At 39.2% G+C, this 17557-nt stretch overlaps 1 protein-coding gene across 1 annotated transcript; it reads right to left on the bottom strand.

The window, feature by feature from the left end:
• Positions 1-1246: 1246 nt before the first annotated feature.
• Positions 1247-2967, bottom strand: LOC116662113 (rhox homeobox family member 1-like). Its single transcript, XM_032475411.1, has 3 exons — positions 2717-2967; positions 2195-2528; positions 1247-1601 (listed from the first exon to the last, which is right to left on the bottom strand). The coding sequence occupies exons 1-3, from the start codon at positions 2796-2798 to the stop codon at positions 1520-1522; spliced, it is 498 nt and encodes a 165-aa protein (XP_032331302.1). The 5' UTR covers positions 2799-2967; the 3' UTR covers positions 1247-1519.
• Between the last annotated feature and the right edge of the window lie 14590 nt (positions 2968-17557).

Genomic DNA, 17557 nt, shown 5'->3' with positions numbered 1-17557 from the left:
AATGAAGAAATATCGTATTTTGACAGCGGATCATCAGCCATCCAGGTGCCTCTGCCCTCTACTCGTTGGGATAGTGTCACCCTGGGTGTGGGGGAGTGGAGCACAGGAAAAGCTCCTTCAGTCAGAACTGAATATTCAATAGGAACAGGTTGGATTTGTAAACAGGTTTCCCTCAAGGATACCTAAGGGGTCATTCATCCTCTGAAACTTCTTGAGAGTTAAAAAGATGGTCTGACAAGGAAGGCCTGGTTATGGAGGCCCCAGCGGGTTGTGGCTTGTCTTACTGGGACATAAGAGTTGCTGACGCCCTGGACAAAGCCTCGATACTTCAGCCTATAGAGTTGAGGAAAATAGGCCAAACTGGGTCCAAGTTCACTACCACTCACCACCACCAGACCTGCAGCCCATTTCCATCACTGCACTCACATATGCACCATGGAGCAAAACTAATAAGCTCAGCTTGAATTGTTTTTGGACAAATACTCGTTTACTACAGCTAATGCTTTCTGTGGTCTCAAACAGTTATCTTTTGACCTACAAATCAGTCATCACTGCCTAAGCAAATGAAAAAGTATGTCAAATTAACACAGGTAAGAATCTGGCCTGAATGGAAATCTGTGTCCCCTATCAAATTCCCCCAAACCCACCTTTTCAAAACAGTACCATCAAAAAAATCTTTAGATGTTAGAAACTCCTCAAGAGAATATTCACTCATAAAGTTCAATTTGTACAACGTCTGCCAGGTATATGTTTGACTGTATGCAATTCTTCCCTAACCTTTTCACCCTTAGCTCAGTGGAACTGTATTCAAAATTGTTCTTGTTTCAGTTTTTAGACAAATATCCTGTTGCAAACCTTCCTTCCACTCTCCATCATAAATGTTTAGCAATGTTTTCAGGCTAACACATCAAAGCATTACAGAAAATTAAAATGTAGGGCTGCCACTTACTACACTGCTTTACTGCAGACTAAAAACAAATGGCAGGAGAACCAGGTGCTTGGACTTTTAAGCTATCTCCCCACATCAGCCTCAGCGTAACTAAATACTTATCTCATATAGTGTGTGTGAATATTTATAAATTCACTCATTTAGCAAAGAACTTACAGTTTTCCATATTTTATGTAATTTAATACAATTGAACCCTCTCATATCCTAGCTCCTTGGTACATTAATGTCCATGCTCTCTGGATCAGACTGAGCCCCAGCATAACTCCACACAGAAGTGCTCCCTAGAGAATACCAGTGTTAGAAGGAATTGAACTTTATTTAGATTTAATTTTGTTCAAGACATAGGAGAAACAGTTTGGTTCTCTTTTATTTTCTTTTTCCTTTAGGAAATTATGTTACTTCTGATAATGGGCAATTTCCATAAACTGGGGTTTAATTATCTAATTTTCCACTCGCCAAAACCCCCAAAGTTCAAAACTCACTTCCCAAACATGGAAAAGGCATCAAAAACAACAACATGAGAATGTCTAGAACAAAAGTATCCAAGTCCTGAGGCAGGCTTTACAATGGCTACTCTGGCAAGTTGTTTTTTTCAGGCTTGCTGACCTGCCCTTCGGCTTCAGTCACATCCATGCGTATTGTAACATCCGTTCTGAGGGGACAAAATCGCAGATATTCAGTATTTGGAGTTGTAAATGAAATTAGATATACAATGTGCATTTTATGCTTGTTTTAAAATTCATATTCTCCCAAATGCCTGGGGAACATATTTCTGTAATACCCAGCTCCAGGCTTTCTTTAGAACAATTTTCTTCTGTGTGCAAATTTTAAGGAAGTGCTGAAAAGCTCAGTATTCAAGACTACGATTTTTTAATGCAATATTTCAACATTTAACAGTAAACATTAACATCTGACATAAATTTAACCTTTTAAACAATATTTAAACATCAAGAATAAATGCACAAAAATTTTAAATAAAGGCAAGATTCAACCCTGCATTTGCACAACAGTGCCTCACTCTCCTCACCCTGATCTAAATCCCTATCCAGTGGAATGCTATTCACAGAAACAAAAGTGCAGCCAGTTTCCCTATTTAATTCATTTATACACTGCACTGCTGACTCGGGAGCGGGGGTGGGGGTGGGGTGGAGCGGGGGGTACGGGGGGGGGGGGAGACAGCCAAAGGCGTCGGGGGAGGAGCGCTAGAGCTCTAGAAAATGGGCGCCTCGAGAGCTTGCCGCTTACCGTGCGAACACGTCGGGGTACTGGCTGCGTTGGAAAATTCTCTCCAGATCCTTCAGTTGCACCCAGCCATACGGGTTGCAGGGGAAGAACAGCTGGCTGCCCTCGCGTTCCGGATCCTCGGTGGCCGCGTGGGCCAGCTCCTGCTCCTGCTGCGGGGATTCCTCACCGCCGCCGCCGCCGCCCTTCTGGTTCTCGTCGTCCATGGGGCCGGGAGCTCCCGCGCCTACACGGCCTTGTTCTGCTGCTGCTGCTCCCTGCTCAGGTTCGGGCCGTGGATCTTCCTCGACAGCTTTTCCCGTTACGATTACCGAGGTCGCGGCGGTAGGCTTCGTATCTGGAAAGGAAAAAGAGAGAGATGAGGGCGCTGGAGCCTAGGGTGAGCGGGGCAAATGGAGGCGCAAGCCCACGACCTGAGAGTAGCGACGGCGGCCGCGCAGCAGCGGCGTCCTGTCCACTCGCCGCTCCCGAGGAAAGTACGTTTCCTAGAGTTAGCCAGCGAACAGTCCCGATCCCGGCACTGACCATGCGGTTCTTCCTGGAGCTCCTCGACTCCCAGGCTGAGGTAACCGGCGTCTTCGTGGCTGCGTCTGGGCGGAGGCTCCATGTCTCGAGCGCTGTCGATGCGCCTCTGCAGACTGCGCGGCGGCCCGCGGCGGTCCGGGGGTCGGATCCTCTTTCTGGCTCCTGGTCGTGTTATAGCGTGCCTGCTGTAGGTTCCACGCCCACGCGCTGGCGGTTAGGCGCCTGCAGTCGGTATTCCCGCTGCCCCCCTGCAGCGGTGCGTGCGGTGGGTGGGACCCACAGGGACGCGCACGAGGCCGGGGCGTGGCCATAGAGTAGCGGGGTGCGTGCGGTCCTGGCGGGGCGCGCCAGCTGGGGGAGTTGGAGCTCCGACTTGTGGCTTAGCTGACTAGGCCCTGCTCGGGAGGGGTGACTGCCCTGAGGAAGGGGCTTTGCTGCACTGCGCGAGCCGACTTGGGGCTGGGGAGGGGCGGGGAACCAGACCTCACTCGCCTCCGAGCTCGGGAGCAGTGTTCGGAGAATGTCTCTCCGCCTGGCTCTTGACGGGCGCAGCTCCGTTGCTCTTAGTTCCCCCAGAGCGAGAGAGTTGCAGAGATGGGGCTGGAGAAAGCGCGAGGTCCCCAGCAGCTCCAGCTAGCTGAAGCGACGGTCGTCCCCCTTGTAGCGTGGGCTCTAAGCACGACTCTTCCCTCTGGGAAGTTGGTAACTAATGGATGAGACTTTGGTTCTGTTCCGCTCGCCCCCAAATTGTACAGATCGGGCTAGTGATTCAGATGAAATGATTAGGTGGAAGACTACTTGCTGAGTTTTTGCTGTAAGGAGCTGAAAGTAGAGCCCTCCACGCTCCCTGGGGGACACTGGGGAGCGGGAGCTTGGGGTTTGGTTTGCTCAGATGCCCACTGCAAGAAACCCAACCCGCCCTTTGCAATTGCAACAAGTACTCCAGATTTGTAGCAATGAACCCACGTCAGAGTACAACTATAGAACTCTGCCCAGCATGCTTACACTGCACGTGACCCTGGACCCGACAGTGGAGCAAACAGCATCTGCTATGCTAGGCTCCGTTACCGCGCCTCAGGCTGCAGGTTGTCTGCAAAAGTGCACGCGTTTCCCGTGCTGGGCGGGTGCTGTGGACTTAAATTGATTCCGCGTTTTCCTCTATTCCCCCTTCTTTGGCCCTCCTCCTCTTCCCCTGTCTAGGACCGTTTTCCTGAGTTCTTGTTCTCTGCCTTGCTCACCTCACCTACAGAGATCAATTTTGGCTTGGAATCAGTTATAACGTGAGAGACGTACAGTGCTTATGATCGTTGTGTGCCTTACCCTAGCTAGGATATCCGTTACAATTTGGGTCGTTTGATATCTTTTTGTAACTACTTTGTGAAAGTAGTGCTATAAATAGAGTCACTTAAGTAAGGTTTATGTAGCGGTAACCAAATGTAACTAGAATGAGTAGGTGAAAGCAGGAAGCTGGAAAACACTTTTTTGTCGAGCCCAACTTAGTATTTCTCATAGAAATAACGTGTTAATTTTGTCTATTAAATAATGTGTCTGCATTGACAATTTGTGGTATCTAGGTAATTACCTATCTGGAGATAACTGGATATAACTAGAAGCCTACTTGAAGCCAGGATTTTGAAAAGCATTCTTCTTAAATCAATATTTAATTTCTTCGAGAATAGAAGTATTTAAATGTAGGTAATTAGGGCTACCTATGTAACTTTAACTAGAGAAAGCTATAAATAACTGAAAAACTGCTTAAAACTCCAAAGCTGAGAATTTTTCATCACTAGGGAGATATTTAGAGATTTTAGAGATGATCATTTTTCTTGGAGGAATGAACTATATAAAGTAAACAGAGGTAACTAGGTTTATAGTTAACTCTGGCTAACTAGAGGTAAGTAGAATAAGTAGTTAAAGGTGGGACCTGGACAACACAACCTTCTGAATTATAAATTCTTATTCTTGTTGAATAATGACATAGATATTCAATTGTACTTTTGTTAACTAGTGAACTAGAGATTAAAAATTTTTTTGAATTCATAATTCTCTTGTTTGACCAACAAATTAGTGACATAGATATCTAGTGGCTTCTAGATTATTAATAACTCAAGGATAAATGCTGATACCCAGAACAACGGGTTGAAACCAGGATGCTGAAAAACAGTGGTTGAATTGAGGAATTTGAATAACCATTCTTTATCAGTCCTACATTGTTATCTACTGTTGCGGTAATGACTTAGCACTATAGACAACTATTGGTACCTAGGTAACCAGTTTAGTAGGGATAACTAGAGATAGTCAGGAAATCTGTTTGACTCCAGAAGTTAAAAAAAAATTCCTCACCACCCTAAATCTTATCTCTTGTGGAAACAGCACTTATAGATAAGTACTGGTAACTAGATAAGTAGTTAATTACAAATAGCTACAGATATCTAGTTGAAGTTAGAATTAGGAAACCACACAGTCTTCTCAATCCAAAATTCTTACTTCTCACTGAAATAATACATCAATAGCATAGATAATTAGCATTAATCAGGTAAATACTAGAGATCTAGAAGAATGGTTTGAATCTAGGGACCTGGAAAGCACACTTTCTTATTTCTAAATGCTTTTTTAAAATATTAAATTAGTATTATAGATAACTAGATTTACTTAGGTAAGATTGAAATAGAGATAACCAGATAGCAGGAAGAAAGCAGTTGAAGCCAGAAAGTTAAAAACCAGAGTGTTTCCCAGTGTTAATCTTAATTCTCACTGGAATAAGGAGTTAGTACTAGTACTACACAACCAGTAGCACCTAGGTGACTATACAGTTAAGAGATAGGCAGACTATCTAAAATAAGTAGTTGATGTTAGAAGATGAGCTATCAGTCCTTCTGCACTCTAAATTCTTTTATTCCTGGTGTATTAATGAGTTAGTACATTAGATAAATAATGGTACTTAGGTAACCAACTTAATATAGAAGAATAATTACCCGGAGCCCTGAATTGGAAAAAATCCTTTTCAATCTAACTTATTATTTCATAATGCTGTAACTCAAAAGTGATACCTAGGAAATTAGTTTACAGGCAGTATGTAGAGATAACTGGAAATACCTGTTTTAGACAGGAAGCTGAAAAAACATTTTTTTCAAATCGAAATTATCATTTTTTTTGTAGGAATAAGGTGTTAGTATGATAGATATGTAGTGATACCTCGATGATTAACTGTAGATAACTAATTAATGATAACTAGAATAACCAATCAAAGCTAAAAAGCTGATAATCATGATCATCTCATGTCTATATTCTGATTTCCTTGTTGGAATAATGAGTTAATTAAAGAGCTGTCTAGTGGGATCCAGGTAATTTTTAAACTAGTGATAACTACAGAAAACCAGAAAAAAACAAGATTGTAAGTTGCTGAGCTAAAAAAAAAACTTCTCAAACTTAAATTAATATTTCATGTTGGAACAAAATATTGTCCTATATATAACTAGTAGTGCCCTAGGTAACTACTTTACTAGTGCTAGCTAGATGTGACAAAAAAATCCACAGAGTTGTAAAACCATTCTTCTAGACACTAACTTCTTATCACTTATTGGAATAATCAGTGAATACTAGAGATAACTACTATAATCTGGGTAAGTAGTTAAGTAAAGCTATAAAGCCATCATGCTTGAGGCCAGGCAATGGAAAAAAAGATTTTTCACACATCTAAGTTTTTATATTTTGTGGAATTAATGCATTAGTCTAGTAGAAAAGTAGTCACACTTAGGAAACCATTTTACTAGAGGTATCTACATATAACTATGGTTGAATTTAGGATGCTAAAAACCCCACTTTTCTCAATCTAAGTTTTTATTTCTTTTTGTAATGTGGAAGTAGTGATGTAAATAACTAGAGTTACCTATAAAAGATTTGTACTGAGATAACTAGATATAACTAGAATGAGTAGCTGAAGGCAGAAAGCTGAAAAACATTTTTTCTCAAATCCAATTTCGTATTTCTCATTGAAAGAACACCTTAGTAATGTAGATAACTTGTGGTACCTAGGCATCTAGAGATAAAGGCATCAAGAGGTAACTGGATTCTACCTAATAAAAATGAAAAAAAAAAGAGAGAAAAAAAGAGGTAACTGGGGAGAACTACAAACTTACTCACGTTAGGATATTGAAAACACATTCTTAAGTGCAACTTCTTATCTCTTCTAAAGTCAAGTATTGGAAATTTAGACAATGGGTGGCACCTAGGTTAATATTTAACCAAAAGGAACTAGAAATAACTGGAAGTTTAGTTGATGCCCAAACACTGAAAAACATATTTCTCATCTTTAAGATATTTTTAATGAAATAATGAGTTATATCTATAAATAATTAGTAGTAACTGGTATATAATTAACTTGAGATAAGTAGAATAAATAGTTAAATTTGTGAATTTGGAAAACAAAACCTTTCAAAATATAAGTTCTTATTTCTCTTTGTTATAATGAATTACTAGTATAGATATTCAATTGTACTTTTAAAATTACACACCTAGTGTTGACTGGGGAAAAAAAGCACAGCCTAAAAGTTGAGAATTATGTTTTATTCAGTGGACTTATAGAGAAATTAAGCCTGGGAGACAGCTTCTCAGATAAGCTCTGAGGAACTGTTCCAAAGAGGTAAGGGAGGAGCCAGGATATATAGGAGATTTTGCTGAAAATAAAAAGCAAAAAAACCGTGTCCAATGTCAAAAGATTACTGCTAATCACAAAACGCAGACATGTCGAGTTAAGGATTTTAGTGCTTTTCTAAGTATGGAAAGATGCAAGAATCTGAGCTCATTGAAATCATTCCTTTGATATGCACCTTAACTATCTAGGCCAGTATGCTGTTTCTCTCCATCCTGAATCCCTTCAGGGCTGCATTGGCTGACGGCTTGAAGGCCCCAACATCTTTTGTTTACTGAGTTGGCAGGCAACATCCTTTGTCCACAAATGCTAATGTCATTTACCTTTATTTTATAACTTGTGAAAATATAATCATATCAAGTTAAATTTTTTTTGCTGATAAATTCTGTAACAGAAAAACATGAATTTACTGACCTTTAGTAAACCTACGTACAATAAAATTAAGACATGCTTGTATGATTAAAACAACAAGTGTAAGCTAGTTTTAATATCAGATATTAATTTAGTATTGAATATTTCCTAGATCACGTGAACCTGAAATTCATTCTGGACAGTTTCCTTTATTTTTAGAAATTTGTAATTTGTAAGTGCTTACTTTTAAGCGCTTATAAAAGAGTAGAGCTCTTTTATAAGTTTAATTTTGATAATACTTTCTGGAGGTAGAGACATCTCATATGTTTAATGTACACACAGATGTATAAACAGACGAAACTAGAGTTCTCATAGCTTCACTTTAACACTTAGTTATGAATCAGGTATTGCAATATAAGCTTACTAGTTTATGAATAATAGTTGGAATAAGTTCAATTTATTTGCTCTGGTGACTAAGGCTTTACTATTTGTGGAAAAAGCTTTTAAGATTTATATTTGTCCTTAATAAATCCTTAAGGAAGCTATGAATTAGATGTTGGGGGCGGGATCCTTTCCAGTGGTTTGACTTTATAGAGACTGCTTTTTTCCTTTGGTTTCACAGTTTACCTGATTGAGCTAATTAGGCTCAGCCTCAGGTCACTGTGGACTGTATTTACATTTCTGATTTGTCGAGATTTGCAAGACAAAGACAGGTGCTCTTAATTCCTCAAAGAATTAATCTGTCACCTAAATGATATTAAAAGATTGATTTGCCCAACTGTATTTTCTTTAATTTGCTTTTTTAGTATCAGTGAGATTGCCAACTAAACTGAAATTCAAGTATTCTAGAATTTTTGGGTTCCATTTATTATACCTTCAAAAGCCTGCACAAGGCCCTCTTTCTGAGCACACAAGTTAAACCCAGAGCAAAATCTCCGTTATTATTTTTATTACCCCTGAATATTATCTGAATATTTTTTACTATATTATACTGTGTGGGCTCAGATAACCCTATTGGTTTCCTTTAATATGTTTAATATTGTCTGAGGGGCAGATTAATATGCCCTATGTTATAATACCAGGTAGGGAAAGCATTCCCCAGTGAAATGTAATATTTATCCTACAATATAATTAGGGGCAAAAGAGATGTGACTACCTTATATAAAGCCAGTTTAAATATACCAATTTATATGTTTTCATCTCAATTCTATCAACTTTTATACCTTTAATTTTAGTCTCCATTAGGACCCCATCAATGAGCTATGGTCTTATAAGGAGTCCTAGAAGCTTTCCTTTCTTTTTATCCCCCAACTATTTAATCTATTTTTGTATAAGAGGCTCTGCAGTCCCCAGTGAGGGGTTGAGCCAAGGGACTCAGGCTCTTTTGTCAATCTTTTATCTTGATTAATTGGCCTGTTACCCGAAGCAGATGCTGGTCAGGTATCTCAATGTTACTTTTCCCCCTGCCCTTTAAATTAGGTAGATTAGACTTCTTTGGGGCTCATTAATGTTGGGGACCAATGGGGCATCACTTTGGCCCATTCTACCTCAGGTAGTTAAAACCTTTTTTAAAAATTCCATTATTTTATTTATCCCATTTCTTAATGACCATCTAAAGATTTTTAGCCTTTCGGGATGACTCCCTTTAAAATTTCCACCTTGTTGAACCCTCATACACTGTTGGTGGGAATGTAAATTGGTGGAGCCACTGTGGAAAACTATGGAAATTTCTCAAAAAACTAAAAATAGAACTACCACAGGACTCAGCAATTCCACTCCCGGGTATATATCTGAAAAAGAAAGAAAGAAAGGAAGAAAGAAAGGAAGGAAGGAAGGAAGGAAGGAAGGAAGGAAGGAAGGAAGAAAGAAAGAAAGAAAGAAAGAAAGAAAGAAAGAAAGAAAGACAGACTAATTTGAAAAGGTACATGAACTCCAGTGTTCATAGCAGCATTATTTACAATTGTCAAGATATGGAAGGAGCCTAAATGTCCATCAACCAATGAATGGATAAAGAAGATGTGATACATATATATATATAAAATATATTTAATGGAATACTTCTCAGCCATATAAAAGAATGACACTTTGCCATTTGCAGCAACATGCATGGACTTTGGAGGGTATTATGTAAGTCAGACAGAGAAAGACAAATAGTATATGATATCACTCATATGTGGAATCTGAAAAATACAGCAAACTAGTGAATATGGCAAAAAAGAAGCAGACTCACAGATATAGAGAACTAGTCATTACCAATGGGGAGAGGGAAGGGGGAGGGGCAATATAGGGGTAGAGGATTAAGAGCTACAAACTACTATGTATAAAATAAGGTACAAGGATATTATACAACATGGGGGATATAGCCAATATTTTATAACTATAAATGGAGTATAACGTTTAAAAATTATGAATCACTGTATTGTACATCTGTAACTTGTATAATATTGTACATCAACTATAATTCAAAAAGAAAAAATTTCCACCATGTTGGGAAGAAGTCTCTAGGCTTTCCCCTCAGTTCTTTCTCCCCCTACCCCTGTTAATCAGCCTAATTAACATTAATTAACCTAATGTTTTTATTAGCATTTGTAAGACCCATTGAGAGGAAGCTGAGACCACAAATAAGACTTCCCAAACTGTTTTTTTTTTGGTTTGTTTTAAACTAAAAGTGTTCTTAGACTAACTTTTATATGTGTATATTTTTCTAATTTATTTTTTTCATAGGTACCAAATAAAACAGCTGTTTATAATGAGAGCTCTCTAAAAAATTTACCAATTTAGAAGTTTCTCCAATTTAAAAGATCCACCATCTAAAAAAAAAAAGATCCACCGTCTGGCCATTAATGACATATATTTTAATAGTGACTCAAACCAATAAGACGCAAGAGGCATCCCCACAAGAGAGTGCAAAGGATGCTGCCTATACAAGATTTAGAAAGTTTACTCCCAAAAATAATCTAAGAAAGTAAAGGCCTTTGTTGTACAGGTAGAGGCAACAAAGGTTAAGATGACAAAAGTCCCAAAGCGTTGGCACAGCCAGACAAAAAGAATGTTCAGAATCCCAGTCTATTGCACTGGCTGCCAAATGTGCACTCCATGTGTACCTTCCCGCTGGCAGAGACCAAGCTCTCAAAACACACCCACACACAACTCACCCACACCTACCCACACACACACCAACACCTAAGAACATCAGGTAGAATGTTTACATCTTAAAGACACAGGGAGAGAAGGGGAGGGTACAGCTCAGTGGTAGAGCGCATGCTTGGCATGCACGAGGTCTTGGGTTCAATCCTCAGTACCTCCATTAAAAAAAAATAATAATAAATAAACCGAATTACCCTCCCCCCGTCAAAGACACAGGGAGAGAAATGCAAGTTCCCCCTGCAAGGCCTTCTGTTTCTTTAAGGTCAGAATTCTGAAAAGATGTTTTCAAGCCAGCCTTTTATAGCTGCAGACACAAAAGAAAAATTAGTTTTGGAATGTCAAAAGAGCCCCAATTTGGCCATGTTAGGTTGAGGTCTTCTTTAGTATAGTTTCTCCAATCTCCAAGTATTCGCAAGTATAAATTCCGTACATATTATACATGAACCTAGCTGAGGTGGTAGTTGTAGGCTGGCAATCTGTCGTTTCTTCTTCTTATGTTTTGAAAAATTTGTTCCCCATTCCAATGTCCATTTGTCAAAATAAAATTGCTGCTAATTGTGTGGTGGGCCAATGAGCTGTTTGTGCGCTTAACTCCTCTAGGTGTCACCCTAGAGTCATTTCAGCCCTCTTACATGTCTTGTTTCTCCCGTGGCCAGATCTTATGCATGTCCCCAGCAGAGCAAGTTTTTAATTAAAATGAATGGGTTTCCCTACAGGAATGGCTGCATGGTATGACATTAAGGTGATGGGTAGGTCAATAATAGAGTTAACATGAAATAACTAGAAAAAAATATTTGAACTCATGAAGTTTAAAAATCATAATTTGCCACTCTAACTTTTGATTTCCTCTTATAATAATGAGTTAGTAGTATATATAGCTAGTGAATTCTGTTTAATTAGTTAACAAGAAGGAACATGAGATAATTAGAATAAGTATTTGGACCTATAAGCTTAAAAAGTTTTATAATACTATATTTTTATTCCTTGTTGGGATTTTGTCTTGGAACTGTAGATAAGTGATGGTACCTAAAAAAAAACAAAACAAAAACGAGGTATCTAGAGAAAAGTAGATGTAAGTATATTGACTAGCATAAGCCAGAAAGGCAAAAATTACTCTTCTCAACTCTGAAATCACTTTTTTGATGGCATAATGAGTTAATATAATAGATAAGTTAGGATTCCTGAGGAACAAGTAAACTAAACGTGACTGTGAGAGGTAGAACAATTAGTTGACTTCAGGAAGTTGAAAAACATATTCTTCTAAACTCTGCCTTCTTATTTCTTGTTAGTAAAACCAGATAATACTACAGATAACTATGTTTCTCGGGCACTAGATAACTAGACGTAGGTAGAGATAAGTAAAAAAACTTATAGATGTCCAGACCTGGAAAACACACTTTTTTTCCAAATCTAAATTTAAATTACTTGTGCAAAAATGAGCAAATAGTATGGTTATGCAGTAGTACCTAGGTAATTAGTTACATAAAGGTAACTAGAAATAAGCAGAATAAATACTTGAGAGCAGGCTGTTAAGAAAAACATTATTCTGAAATGTAAATTTTATTTTTTGTGATAATGAGTTAGTATTATCAGTAAGTAATGGTACCGATGTATCTTTTTAATTAAGGGTAACTAGATAGTCCTTAGAAGAATAATTTGAAGCCATGATGCTGAAATCCATTTTTCTCAGGACTAAATACTAATTCTTATTGCAGGAATGAGTCAGGCTGTAGCTAACTACTGGTACCTAGGTACCTTGTTTACTGTGGATAACTAGAGGAAACTAGGAATCTGTATAAAACCAGAAGCTGAAATACCATTCCTCACAACACATTCTTATCTTCCGTGGGGATAAAGATTTAGTACTATAGATAACTCCTGTTAACCAGGTAGCTAACTACAGACAACTACAGATTAGTTGTAGCCAGAATGTGGAAACCACAATCTTCTCAACCCCAAATTCTTATTTCTTATTGAACTGCTGCATCAATAATAGGATAACTATTAGTAACCAGGTAACTAGTGTACCAGATATCTAGAACAGTTTAAATCTTAGATGCTAGAAAACCCTCTACTCAATTTTTATGTTTTGAATATTCAGTTAGTAATGTAGATAATGATAATTGCTTAGGTAAATTTTAAATAGAGATAATCATATAAAAACAATAAATATTTGAAGCCAGAAGGCTAAAAACATTCTTTTAAATTGTTAGTGTTTATCAAAATCACAATGAAATACCACTTCACACCCAGTAGGATGGCTGTTACCAACAAAACAGAAGATAAGAAGTGTTGGTGAAGATGTGGAGAAGTTGAAACACTGAGTATTACTGGTGGGAATACAAATGGTGCAGCCACTATGAAAAAAAGTATGGTGGCTCCTCAAAAAATTAAATGTAGAATTACCATATGATCCAGCAATTCCACAGCAGTTCCCTAAAAACTGAAAGCAAGAACTTGAACAGATACGTGTACACACGTTCATAGCAGCATTATTCACAATAGCCAAAAGATGGCAACAACCTAAATGTCCACTGAAAGATGAATGGGCAAACAAAATGTGGTGTATACATACAATGGAGTATTACTCAGCCTTAAAAAGGAATGAAATTCTGACACATGCTATAACATGGTTGAAGCTTGAAGACATTCAGCTAAGTGAAATAAGCCAGACACAAAAGGATAAATATTATATGATTCCATTTATATGAGCTACTTAAAGCAGTCAAATTTATAGAGACAGAAAGTAGAATGGTAGTTCCCAGGGGCTGGGAGAAGTGGTATTGGCAAGTTATTGTTTAATGGGTATGGAATTTGGAGAGGTGGGAAAATTCTGGGGATGGATGGCGGTGATTGTTGCACAACAATGTGAATGTACTTAATGCCACTGAACTGTACGCTTAAGAATGGTTAAGATGGTACATTTTATTTATGTGTATTTTATCACTATAGAATAATGCTAGTCTTAATTTTTGTCAAATAATGATTTTATACTATAGACATTGGCACTAGGAGTCTAGTTACTTAGAGATATCTAGAATAAGTAGTTGAAGTTAGGAGCTTAAATATAGGTTCCTCTGGACTCTAAATTCTTTTTCTCCTGGTAGACTAATGAGTTAATATTATAGACAAATAATAGAACTTAGGTTACTGATTACCTAAACAATAATCAATATTAATATACAGAGTTGAAGCTGCTGTTGTCTTTGTTTCCTCCACTGTAAAATGGGGACAATAATGCTACCTACTTCTTTTATGAGGATCAAACGTGTTAATATATGTAAAATGGCTAATACAGTACCTGGTACCTAGCAAGTGCTAGTTAAGTGTTAGCTACTTTAAAGACTATTCTCACAGAGATAAGGCAAACTTACATTTGTCAGTGTCTCACACACCCAGATTGTTATGGTCACAGCCCACAGTTACAGGGCCCTATTGTGTGTCATGGCTTTTATGTGGACTTCTGCTAATGGGGTCCCTGAGACCCTGGGAGGGGAGGAAAAGGCCTATTAAGTGCAAGACTAACAACAACTCTGTCCTTTCTAGAAGCTGAGAGGATGTATTCATTGCACAGAGTCCTTGGCTTCCACCACTCTGGCTATTGCCATTGTACACACATCTAATCTCACCCATTAAAAGCAATTGACCGTTATGCCCAATTAATGGACAAATACTGTTGATATTTTGTATTATGACCAGATAAGGAAGGGAGCTGGATGAAAGCATGGGAGAAAGGAAAAGGGGCAGAGAGAAAAGAAAAGGTGAAAACTTCCCCTAAGGGTGAATACCGGACAGGTTAGCAAACCACTGACTTTGAGATAAGCAAACTGCTCATCTTTGACTTGGGGCTACAAGGGATGTTATCACTGACTTGTAAAATACTAATGAGCTCTTAAGATTTGGAACACAGTGTCCTATACTTGAAAAGAGGGTGCACCCTTTTGTTTTCCACTTTGAGGTTTATTTGGGGGCTTGCATTAATAGCAATGTTCTGAGCCTCTTTCTGGGAAGAGGGGATGCCCCCTTCCACCACCCTCACTCCCACTTCCACTCCTGTGAAAACTAGTTTTGGGTTCGGGACATATTTTTGTCCAGTTGGATCTAATAATAGAATGGGTCATGGGAAGGAAAACTTTCAGGAATAAAAGGGTTAAAACTGAAAATGAGGTCAGTAATTCTTTTGTATTTTTTGTTCTGGAAAAAATGATTTTGGCTTGTGTGTGATGTGATAAAATTTTGTCCCTGTGGAAAAAGTGTTTCTGGATCTAATGTCCAGATTTCAAGATATTATACACATCGGCCAGGGTTTAAAACCGTATGCTGTGTTTGGACTCAAGTTTTTATACTGAAAGAAATTCAGATAATGCAAGTGAGACTTTAAATGAGCACTGAAAAGCAGACCCTTGCATGGGTCCGTCTCTGGCTGAGACTTTGGCTTTCCTGGTGGTGGAATATGTTAGGGGAGTTAGGAGATAACTCAAGCCAGGGGACCAAGCCACATATTCCAAAGGGAATATGCCTTTTCTCTCTAGTGATAAAATTACTGAAAAGCACAAGGAAGAATGGTAACAGAACCTCTCTTAAGGAACATATCAGAAGGTGGTTTCAGAATTTCCTATCTACTTGGGAGAATCCTGGAGCAACTTCTCCTTCCTCCTACTTTAGAGAGTGCTCGTTCTTTTCAAATGATCATCAGACGTCTGGTTGTCCCTTGGCTTATTTGGAAACCACAACTTTATCACTATTCCCGAAGGATTAAGCATTTGTTTTTTCTGAGGATGTACCCCAACTCACCCACCTGTATGAACCTCTAGTGGAGAAAGCAAAGAACAAGACATTTCTTGTCCTGACATCTGACGTGAGACGTGGAGACACAATGTTGTGAGGATCTTCCCGTCAGGACAATCTACCGCCTTTCGGCTCTGTGACCCTGTGCGAATCCCTTCACTGCCTTGAGCCTCAGTTCCCCAAAGGTCCAGCGAGGAGAGCGTGTGTCCCCAGTCACCACTCGGTTGTTGAGACTATTTCATGAAATAATATATGTGAAGCACTTTGTCACTCTATGCACAATGAATAGAGGGGGTTCATTTTGTATGTGGGAGGGTTCAGTGCCTGGCTTGAGAGTCCGCCTTTAACAGTGCTCCCGTCCACACCCTATACCCCAAAGGCACTTGTCCATCGGTGACACTGGGTGGCTCTGCAGGCCCACTGCAGAACCTTGTGGAGGTGGGGGAAGTGGTTTGGTTTCCTGTTAGAGTGTGTGATGGTACCTCAGAGATTCTCAGAGGATCGGGAACAAGGACGACACACAGCAGTGATTTCAATGAAATGAAATAATTACAGTGAAATGAAGATGCTATCATTGTTCTGAAGGTATTTTCCGAAAATCGAGAGAGCAGCGCAGTTTAATGCTGCTGGGAGAACTGAGTGCTGGTTTCCCCTCTCAGCAACCACCCCTTGCTCTTTCCTAAGAGAATGTGACAGATGGATGGCATTGTAATTTGCTATCCATCCTCAACACTCCTAGATGAGGGTAGGGTGGGAGGGACTAGAATAAAATAATATTTGATTTTCAAGATTCCATGTCACCCTGATCATTCTGTGACCCCAAAACTCAAGTTCTTCTCCTGTAGTGTTGGGCGAAACAAGACCCATGGAATAATTATGTTTCTCCCCACCACGTATGTGGATTTTAGATATCCAATGACAGTGGCTTTCAGTCTATTGGCTGGGGTCTGGGTGTGCTTAGGCAACAGCGTCTCTCTACCCTCACCCACCCACACACCTGATACCTGCTCCTCTAATCAATTATTTCATCCCTGAGGAGGTGCTCTTTGGAAGGTGCTCATCCTTTGTTTTCTAAAGAAAGCAAGAGAGACCCTTGTGGCCCACAGCTGGCTGAGCTGTAGAGAATTACTGGACCGAAGTGAACTGAGCTGCTCAAGAACTCATAATTTTCACATTTTGGTGTGTTTTGGTAAAAGGCAAAAAGAAGGAACGTTCTTTATGGAAGAAATCCAAAGTGATGTTTGTATAATCTTTCATTGTTAAGGGTTTCTTTGGTATATTTTTGTCTTCTGTTGTTGGCTATAATATAGTCCCCCACCTCTAGACCCTCATTTTCGTGGAAGAGCCAAATGACTTCATTTGGAATTTCCACCAATCTTGGTTCAGGATTAAATGCCAAATTGTTGTTTTTTAGAGTCACACTGAGAAAATGGCCAGGCAGATCTTACTGGTGAATTCAGCTTGGTAACTCACATACCGGTTGCTTTATGAGTTTGAACTTACTGTTTTGTATCTTAGCAGGGACCTTCATTACTTTCAGAAAACAGAGAGAGGCCTACGATTAAACTTGGTTCACAGAGTGATCAGATAAAACATTGAAGGTAACAATGTGATTTCTATTGTTGGGGCTCTGAGCAGACCACTCCAAAACATGCCACCGTGGCATACTGATTATTTTGAATTAAAGTTACTTGAGAAACAGCTAATGTAAGAACTCTCTGACCTTCCTCTTCTCTGTCCCTGCTGAAAGCAGGAAATAATTTTCACATGCAAAATTTACCCTCCCTGTACGGGGGAGAGAGACGTTCTTATTACAAGAGATAGGAAATTCAGAGCCGAGAAGCCTGTACAAGCTTTATTACCTCTTTACTAGTTTACTACCCCAAACCTAAACTCTGCTTTTG

Source organism: Camelus ferus, chromosome X (assembly GCF_009834535.1).
Source record: "Camelus ferus isolate YT-003-E chromosome X, BCGSAC_Cfer_1.0, whole genome shotgun sequence".
Taxonomy (NCBI): domain Eukaryota; kingdom Metazoa; phylum Chordata; class Mammalia; order Artiodactyla; family Camelidae; genus Camelus; species Camelus ferus.
Note: the sequence above shows the minus strand (reverse complement) of the source record. Positions and strands in the feature narration are given on the sequence as shown.

What these genes read in the sequence shown, in the direction of transcription:
- LOC116662113 (XM_032475411.1), bottom strand. Translation starts at nt 2,798, where the DNA reads ATGGAGCCTCCGCCCAGACGCAGCCACGAAGACGCCGGTTACCTCAGC. An exon ending in GCTCCAGGAAGAACCGCATG is followed by an intron (nt 2,529 to 2,716) that starts GTCAGTGCCGGG and finishes TTTCCTTTCCAG; the next exon opens with ATACGAAGCCTACCGCCGCG. An exon ending in TACCCCGACGTGTTCGCACG is followed by an intron (nt 1,602 to 2,194) that starts GTAAGCGGCAAG and finishes TTGTCCCCTCAG; the next exon opens with AACGGATGTTACAATACGCA.